Source organism: Cibotium barometz, chromosome 19, assembly GCF_041138505.1.
Source record: "Cibotium barometz isolate CiBa-2024 chromosome 19, ASM4113850v1, whole genome shotgun sequence".
In the NCBI taxonomy this organism is placed as follows: domain Eukaryota; kingdom Viridiplantae; phylum Streptophyta; class Polypodiopsida; order Cyatheales; family Cibotiaceae; genus Cibotium; species Cibotium barometz.
In genome coordinates, this window is record NC_141064.1 from 49098865 (window position 1) to 49108846 (window position 9982).

General features: G+C 42.8%; 1 protein-coding gene across 2 annotated transcripts; it reads right to left on the minus strand.

Moving 5' to 3' along the window:
- Positions 1 to 286: 286 nt before the first annotated feature.
- Positions 287 to 2296, minus strand: LOC147628702 (small ribosomal subunit protein eS7-like). Of its 2 annotated transcripts, none has more exons than XM_086813930.1 (6): positions 2191 to 2296; positions 2017 to 2101; positions 1482 to 1555; positions 1112 to 1235; positions 662 to 844; positions 287 to 555 (listed from the first exon to the last, which is right to left on the minus strand). In XM_086813930.1, exons 2-6 carry the CDS (start codon positions 2089 to 2091, stop codon positions 433 to 435), a joined length of 579 nt encoding a protein of 192 aa, XP_086670056.1. In that variant the 5' UTR covers positions 2092 to 2101; positions 2191 to 2296; the 3' UTR covers positions 287 to 432. The 2 variants fall into 2 exon arrangements, with proteins under 2 accessions (XP_086670056.1, XP_086670057.1); XM_086813931.1 differs by having other exon boundaries at positions 287 to 608; positions 642 to 844.
- Between the last annotated feature and the right edge of the window lie 7686 nt (positions 2297 to 9982).

Consider the following 9982-nt stretch of genomic DNA (forward strand, 5'->3'; position numbering starts at 1 on the left):
TGACCCTAAAAGGCAGAATTTCTTCAGTAATAATAGAGTGAATTAGTTTAGTAAAGGTAAGGCAAACCTTTTTCATCATGTGATATTATCAATGCAAAACAATAACTAAATGCAGCTGGCTTCACACCTACACAAGAGACACTGATCAGTATAGCATACTCAATCCTCAGTACTTCTGAACAAGAAATGGCACTTAAATTACTTCAAAAGTGCAATTCCTACTACAAAACCCTTAACCATGCACGGATTTCCTTGTTCTAAAGTAACCTTTCGCTTGACAGAGATGAATGTTAAGATCAAAACTTTTGATTTCAGCTCAACAAATTAAAGGTTAAAACAGTTCACTGGGATACTCATAGCCCCTTCAAATCTACAAAACCACTGCACTTCAAAACTCAAGTCATTAGGTCACAACACCATCACTTCATGTTCTCAGGCAGCTTCTTGCACTGGGTACTCAAACACTACTTCTTTTCCAGTAAGCTTCTTGTACACCCCACTGAATGTCTCCAGCTTGTATTCAGTGCTGTTCCTCTCCTTTGGGTCCAAGTAAACCTGCCCAGGCATGAGAGTTGAAATACAAATACAAACATGTCCATCTATGGCACCTACAGCTGAATAAACATGTCCATCTATGGCACCTACAGCTGAATAAACATACCTTCATGATCCTTGAGCCATCCAGACGAAAACGCACTCGTTTCCCCACGATCTCGGCTGGGTAAACCAGATCTTCCAGAATAGCATCATGAACTGCTGTCAGTGTGCGATTCCGAGGACGAGCGGTCGCAGTTCCCTTCTTGGGGGGCCTCAAGATGCGTCTGGTGGCAATCATGATAACATCCTGAAAACGAAACACAGCATATGTAATCCTTCACTTTGTACCTGCTTTAGAGAGGACAAACTTGTCCAGCACTTACACATATGAACAACCAAATTAGCGAGGTAGGAATTGATCTATTTCTATACAATCAGCACACTGTCTGGAACAACAAGTCTCAAGACTTTTGCTACCGGCATCAACACACTTGAGCGGAATTGGTATAATTATGACCTTACAATGTAAAATAGTTCTCCCGAAGACACACAGGTTGTGACAGAAACCACTGACCTTCCCACTGAACTTCTTCTCCAGCTCACGGACGAGCCGGGCATGGATCTTCCTAAATGCTTTGCGAAGTCTATATGGCACATGGATGATAACAGCCTTCCTGCTGCCTGATACATCAACCTGCCTGCAACATTAAATGCCAAATTGCATCACATTTTGATACAAGATTACTGCAGGGAATAAATGGCAGCACGTGTACATGCCACATGCCACAAGTCATCTAAATAGCATGGCTCTAATTGGGCAGTCATGATGTTGCAGTGCCACCGCATCACTGTCAACTCACTCTCAATGTGACAACGGCCAAAAGGGCCGGATGAAGATTCACAAAGAACATTGACATAATGCATAGGTTCTGTGCGACACTTACTTGGCAGAATTGATGAACAAGTCCCTTAGATCACTTCTCAGCTCTTGATTGGTGTTCTCCAGATCAAAAAGAGCCTAGAATATAAATTCTGTTAAAGCCATAAAAATCAATTGACATGGCTTGACAAAGCACAAAACAGTAACTCGAAAGGCTGGAGCTCCATAAAAGAGCAGATCCAATGGCGTATGTAAGGCACAAAGTGGCTTTAGCAGACACTTGGGGTTCACATTGGCAGGGAAAGTCTAAAATTTAACAATTCGCTTAACCATGAGAACCTGTCAAAAGAGGGCAACGGCCGATACTAAAAGCGACTCTGGCATAAAAGCCAAATAAACGCAAAGAAATAAGTAGCACTACCACGTGATTAGAGTCACGTTAGCAGCCATCAAGTAACCTAATCCATTTCGCTAGTAGTATTTCCCTCGGTAAAGACAGATTTGGCTTACGCCACTTGCGTTTTCCGTGATTAAAAGAAAACACTTCTTCGACTACAAGCTTAATTGAGCAGCGTTAGGGTTTAGGTAGAGACACAGACCTGCGCAACGGACTCTTCGAAATCGTCCGGCTCAAGGCCTTTCTCCTTGTGGATTTTCCTTCGAGCAGTATACATGGCGCCGGATCTGAAGGAGTGTGCAGAGAACAATACGTAAGCACAAAGAGTCTCGTGCGATGAAAATCAACACTCCACCGTAAGGCAAAACTTGCCTACCTCTCTACAAATGCCTGCGCCCAAAACCCTAGCTTCTCAAAAGGATCTATGCTTCTGTCGAAACTGGTTTGAGTAGGGTTCTCTTAAACCAATCTTAGCCGTCCGACCACATCGACGGTCACGAATTGCCCTCTAGTTTTAGGTCAAGGTATTGGGCCGCTCTCTTTTCACACTAAGACAACACAATGGGCACGCAAGGAAAATTAGAACCTCTAGCGGCTTAGAGGCCCAAATCCTTGCTCACTACGTTCAAGATGGTGACAATATCTACCTGGTCTATGTAATCTAATAGAGGAAGAGACATAAATGCCATAGGATCTCACATGCTGCTACAGCGCTATCACTGCAAGGGACCTCTTTGGGTGGCAAAGTGTCCCATTAAGAAGGCTATGGCAACCCCACCAACCAACCCATAGCCACTAACACCTCTTTGCATAGGTTGCGGCATTGATCACATGTGCAAGGATGGCCCATTCAGAGCATCTACCCCAGATCCACCCAAACAAGCCGATGAGCATTAACTTGCTAAGCCATAAATGGGTTGTTACAAATGGTACCACTCAATGATGTGACTAGAATGCAAAATAGGTGGAGAGCCGGCGCTCATGAAGCTCGAGAAGCTTTAGCTCCCCATACTCATAAGGCGTAGAGACCACAGCCCGAGTTCTACTAACCGATGAAGTCTCAGAACATGCTAGAGTCACCCCTAGAACTAATAGATAAAGGTTCAAGAAGATAGGACAAGGGGAAGACAACGTGATAGTTCAGGAGGGTTCAAGTGAGGATATAGCTTCCAACGTCTTTTCATTCTTTTCCGAGGAGGAATTGAATGAATATGCTAGAGTCACCCCTAGAACTAATAGATAAAGGTTCAAGAAGATAGGACAAGGGGAAGACAACGTGATAGTTCATGAGGGTTCAAGTGAGGATATAGCTTCCAACGTCTTTTCATTCTTTTCCGAGGAGGAATTGAATCCTCATCTTTCCATGAACCAAGAAGAGCTGGTCATAGAGCCCAACAACTTGCCTAAAAAGTTGGTAGAATATTCCAAAGCAGGCTAGAATTAACGTCTTTTCATTCTCTTCCGAGGAGGAATTGAATCCTCAGCTTGCCATGAACCAAGAAGAATTGATCATAGACCCCATCGGCTTGCCTAAAAAGTTGGTAGAATATTCCAACCCAATTGAGGAGAAAAGCAGGCTCAAAGTAACATCTTTTCATTCTCTTCCAAGGAGGAATTGAATCCTAGGCTTGCCATGAACCAAGAAGAACTAGTCATAGACCCCAACAACTTGCCTAAAAAGTTGGTAGAATATTCCAACCCAATTGAGAAGAAAAGCAGGCTAGAAGTATGAGGAATTGGTAAGAGCATGCCAAGAGCAATTAACAGTGAACCTCTAGTGGTTCCCACTATCAGAGTGGAAGCCATTTTCGCTCAATGTAGATGTCCATTTCACTTTACTCAAGGAAAAGAACCACTCCATTCCACAACACAAGGAGCCTCAGAATAGGGAATAGGCAAAGCGGACAAAAGCTTTGAAGCCATTGCCTCCAAAATCTAGAAGAGCTCCACACTCGAAAGGGCCTATGCACATTCGATGGTAGCTATATGAGTGATAATGGACATACCCTATGAAACATAGCAAGACTCACCGCCTTCCTCTCCTCCCAAGTCCATATTTCCATTGGCGCCTTGCTGTTGCCACTGAATCCCAAGTCCCAAGTTTGGGTGCTCGGCCCTTTAAGTTTGGGTGCCCGACCATTTTTTAAGGGTTTTGTATAAATAACAAAGATATGAAGAAAAATGGACGATTTCTTGTGCAAAAGCGAGAGCTCTTGTGCGCCTTTACTATCTTATCTTTTACTAGTGTGTGAGAGCGAGAGTGTGTAAGGGTGTGCTTGTAGGTTATCCATTTGCATCACCATAGCTACCAAGCTATGAGAGGGGCCATCCAAGAGATGCTGCATAAACTGTGTTGGTGACGAATGTTGGGAGGAAGGGAAGATTGGCCTCTGCTCAAGGGGTTGGAGAGTCTCCCGAGGAACCTCAAGACGGACTAGAGTTGCATCATCCTCACCGACCTATAAGCGAGCTCTACACTCTCTCTTTTGTTAAGCCTTCAAAGGGGTCGTGTTCTCAGTAGAGTGAGTTAAGGCCAGCTTAACACTGGTGCTGCTGCCAGGGACACAAGCCCAGTCTCAGCGCTTCCTTCTCTATGTTGCTCTCTCTTGCGCTATTAGCATTAACCTTCTATTTCTTTTACACTGTATGAGTAACAGTGTAGCGACCTCACGTTGCAGGGGTTGGCTGTTGACTATCTTCTATTTCTTTTACACTGTGTGAATAACAGTGTAGCGAAAGCACGGTGGTGGGAGAGGAAACATCTACACCGACATTTACAACGGTCAAGGTCGCGGAGGTGGCGAAGGCGATGGTGGTTACAAGGGTGGCCATCCCCATTAATTCAAGGTCTTTTGTGCCAGCTACGCCTTGGCTACAAGCATGGCGGCGTGACAGTTATCATCATGGAAGCAAGGGCGAGACGGGTACCACCATGGCGGAGGCGGCAAGGGTGGCCATGGCGATGGTGGGGGAGCTATCGCCCATCAAAATGGGTGCCACCTACAAGGGTGAGGGAGGTTAGTGTGCCGTTTTGACTGCTAGTTTCGCTGCTTGGCCCTTTAAAGGATACTACTTAAGGATTTATTCTTCCAGGGCAGGTTTTGAGTTGAGATGAAGGTATTCTAATTCAACTTGTGCCCTTTTCCTTTCTTTGTGCACGTGCCTAGCTCAAAATCCCGCAGTTCTAAAAATGTGTCTATTGTTGTCTACAATCGTGTGGGAGCCGTAGTTGTATGAGTGTCTTAAGGTTGGTTTGTATCTTAACTAAATATGATGTTGAATTGTTGCCATTAAAAAAAAAGTGTTTTTGCTATTGTCGGCCCATTTCAAAGGGCTATATTTTTTCAAAAGTAAGTTTTAGGCTGCAAAACCCAAAATTTGATGTTTAGCTTAAAAATTAACTAATTAATCCAATACTACTTAATTGCTCTACAACTTAAGTATAATAACTTAAGTATAATAGAAGCATTTAGAATTGCATGCATGTCAAGCATTTTTGCATTGGATTAAGTATTTACTAATCACCCTCTAAAGAGTGATTAGTGAACTTATTCTATGAATAGCTCAAGTAATTGGACTCTAGGTTAAGTATTTACTAATCATCCTGTAAAGAGTGATTAGTGAACTTAATCTATAAATAGCTCAAGTAATTGGACTCTGGGTTAAGTATTTACTAATCACCCTATAAAGAGTGATTAGTGAACTTAATCTATGAATAGCTCAAGAAATTGGGCTCTAATCCAAAATCCGAGCTTGGATTTGGGATTAAGATTCATAAGTTGAGTCATTCCAAGCCTCGAACCCACTTTTAATCACTTTTGAATATTTGAGGTTTTAATCACTTTGTAGGCTTTATAGAGAGAATAAAAGTTGCCTATAGGAGCTCAAATCTCTCCAACCGAGTGTCTAATATGGGGCTTGAGGAAGAGCTTCTCACATTCTTGGCAAGCACACTCAACAACGACCACTGCGATAAGTGCTAGTAAGTGCCCTAATCGATTATCTTTGGCAAGGAAAGAATTTAGTTTGAGGGCATACAAACCCCCTCAAACATTACTTCTCCTTCGTAAAGATATTAGATTCAAGGCAAGTCTCATCTTTTGGTGAGCAAGGTGGAGCTGCTATGGACTGATAAGGATCGGGTCCAAAGGACTAAGCAACACGATCAAAGTTGTGGAGGCTACTTTAACAAGAATCTCAAACCACATACACAAAAGAGCCGGTGGAGAAGTAGCTTCAGGGAGACAAGATATATCCGACATTTGGGACACTTCCATGAGACATCAAGAGATATTGAACCTCCAAGTAAGCTCCAAGTAAGCTCTGGACTTAGATCCATGCATGATTTTATCCAACTCATCATATCTAAGCTTACTTAAGGGCAAAATAATCAACTTAAATATTGAAAGAATCATTTAAATCACATAAGTGATACAGGAAACACCAAAGAAATAGCTGAAAATGGAATTAATGAGGATTGATTTTTGCCTTCTATCGGCAAGAAAGAAAATCATCATTTGTTAACGAAAGGCCCATCTAAGTTGTGACTCATGGTAGGCACTAACCTATGCACCTGAGAAGTGGAAGGGCGATCGCTGACTCTTTGAGAAGCACTTCAGACAAAGTTTCACATGCTGCTATGGCAGGAAGCAGCGCAAGCAAGTAAGCTCCGCTAGGGCCAAGACTAACCTTGGGAGATTTTAGTGAGTCGGATCGCTTTTTCTTTTCTAGCAAAAATTATGGGTTCTAGGAACTCATTCCTAACCAAGAAACTTCTAAAAAAGGAATGTCACAGGAACGCTTAAATCCTTTCCTTCGCATCCCTGGTGAGCCCCCTCAGGAAACTCTGAGCGAACCAATGCCACGAGAATGGGAAAGAATCCTAGAGGACATGACAATGTTGAAAAGACATTACATGGCTTCCTTAAGCAAGCATGTGCATATGGATGAAGCCCATACGGTCTTTAATGTAGTACCTAGTGAAGGATCTTTCAATATAAACCCCTTTGAATCGCGTAGTTTTCATAATTGAAAATCTAGATTTGGGATTCTAGTGCTATTAGGGCAAAATTTGGATGGGATATCACTGATGTACCGTTTACTGGGACGTGAGTACAACAACTTTCAAAATTGCTAATCAACAAATTCATGTTCTTCTTATGGAAGATGAAACAATCAACTTGCTGGATGAAAACTCCCTCCTTGCAGTACCTTGGTCCACACCTCTTACAACCCATTATAAGAGAAAATAGGTACTAACCAAGTCAATTCATATACTTGTTCCTCTAACCACAGAGGTTAATTCTACTAAACGGCCCAACTTTCAAAAACCCAACCCACAAAAATGGAGACAACCACTTAAACAACCACAAAGCCCAAGCCTCTCAACAATGGCTACCCAAACGACTTTTGGAAGCCCAAAAATGTCCCCCAACTATAAACATATGGATACCTTCTACAACACATGGCCACTGTTGTCCCACAACCTCAACAAACTCACAAAAAAAAACACAACGCCCATGCACAAATCATGACAATAATAACCTTAAAAACAAATGTACATTACTTATACGTACAATCCAGACAGAGAGAAAATTACGACAAATTTGGGTCCCAAAGAGTGTCTTAAGAGGCGCGAAGGATGTTGAGATATCGAGCTCATCTAGTGAGGCGGTGGACACTGATGACCCGCCTGGGGGATAGGCCCCACACTTACACCACTGGCATGGGTGATATGCGGCCAGTGGGATGACAGGCTGTGTGACAGCCATTCTAGAGACTGGCATAGTTATAGCGCCAGCTCATTTAGTTGGGTTCACACTATAGAGAACCCTAGGATGTATTTGGTTGAGTACCTTTTCATATGGTGTGTACTCTTATCTTTGTATATGGTGTGTTGAGTGTTGTGAAAAGAAGAAGAAGATTTTCAGCCTCTCACCTTGTGTGTTCTCTTTTAGGTTTTTGTGAGTGTGTGTGTGCTTGCAAGAGCTCAAGCTCTCTTCTCCCCTGCATCTTTTCATGGTATCAGAGCCCGGTTCATGCTAAGGGCTGAGCTGCAAAGCAAGAGAAGCACACGAAGTGGTACGAGGGTAAGAGATTCATCTACTCTTCCATATTTGTGTTGGAGACTACACCCTTGTCGGGAGCTCTACAGGAGGCACCGGCAAACGATCTATGATTGAGGAGCTTTGTTCGCGGGAGTATAGCAATAGGGTAACTATTAGGTCCTATTGGACAAAAATTTTCAGGGCGAAAACGCGTTTCGGGCACGTTACAACCTCCGTTTTTCAAAAAGCAGGCGATTTCGAGCACTGCGGGGGTAAGTCATCGATTCTTTGCAGAACTCTGTTTTAAGAACTGCAAGAAGACAGATTGGTTGTGCAGACATTGTGTGTGCTGCAAGGAGGTCAACAGTTGCCATTGGGTGTATGTATGCACATTGAGGTCACTGGTTGTGACATTTGAGTTTAGTACAGTACCGCTGCAGAAAATACAGCAGTTTGTGCATGACAAACCAGAGTGCTATTTCTGGTAAATTTGTGTGTCTGGCAAGATGTCAAATGATGGCATAAAACAGATTGTTGCTGAGAAGCTTGATAAGAACAACTTCCATGCTTGGAGGTTCAGGTTGACAAATTTCCTGATGGGAAAGGGTTACTGGGACTACATAGAAGGTGAGCAGGAAATGGGAAATTGCAACAAAACAACTATGCATCCTCAAGCAGTAACAATGAGGATAATGAAAGGTTGTTTGTTATGCAGCATGTCGTTAATGCCATGTCTAAAAATGTTGAAGCAGCACATAAAGATGATGTATGGTACGTTGATTCAGGTGCTTCGAACCACATGAAAAGTCATGGGGAGTGGTTCAAGGAGATGAAAAACCTTGAAAGACCAGGTTTTGTGGAAACAGGGGATGACACTGCTCATCCAATTGCCCATGTTGGAGATGTGCCATTGTCTATGCAGGATGGCAAAGTGAAGTACCTTGCAGATGTACTTCATGTTTCAAACATAACAAAGAATCTGGTTTCAGTTGGCCGAATGATTAAGCAAGGTTTGCAGGTTCGGTTTAATCCTGATGGTTGTTATGTTGAAGACAAGTGGTGCAGGAGGTTGGTTGTAAAAGGCAATAGAGTGGGCAGAATGTTTACACTGAATGTAAACATGCCTGAAGTGAGTGCTGCGATGTTTGCAAATGGTTCAGGAATTGTTGCAGACCCAGATAGAATTGGACATGTGAATGTGCAGAGAATGAAGTCTATGCAGACTAAAGGAATTGTGACAGGGATGCCAAAGTTTAAAGTTGAAGGTATGCAGAGAATATGTGAAGCATGCCAATTTGGAAAGCAAACAAAGCATGTATTTCCACATAGCAAAAATGTGAGCAGAAATGCACTAGATGTTGTGCATTCAGATGTATGGGGTCCTACGAAGACCATGTCTACTACTATGGGAGGCTGCAGGTATTATGTGACATTTATTAATGACCACACAAGGAAAGTGTGGGTATACTTCATGAAGGAGAAGGGTGAGGTGTTCACTCATTTTCAGAATTTCAGAGTTACGGTTGAAAAGCAAACAGGGAAATATGTAAAGTGCCTAAGGTCAGATGGAGGGGGAGAGTACTTGTCCAATGAGTTCTCTGAATTCTTGAAGAAGAATGGTATTCGGAGACAGTTTACATGCAGATACACTCCGCAACAAAATGGAGTTGCTGAGCAGAAAAACAGGCACATTGCTGAGATTGCGCAAGCATTGATGGAAGAGAAGAATATGCCGCATAGCTATTGGGCTGAGGCTGTTTCTACAACAGTTTACATCATGAATAGGACTCCAATTGCACCCATACATGATGTAACTCCAGAGGAGAGGTTTATTGGCAGAAAACTTGATTTGTCTCATCTGAATGTTTTTGGATGCATTGCATATGTGCATGTGCCAGATGAGCTGAGAACTAAGCAGGATCCAAAAGCTGAAAAATGTGTGTTTATTGGGTATTCCCTTGAGCAAAAGGGATACAAGTGTTATAACCCTGCTACACGCGAGTTGAGGGTAAGCAGGGATGTTGTTTTTGATGAGATGAGTAGCTGGTATGCTGCTGAAAAAGAAGCTGTTGGGGCTGATGTGAATGGAAATGTGGTTGCACAGAATGCAAGTCAGCAATC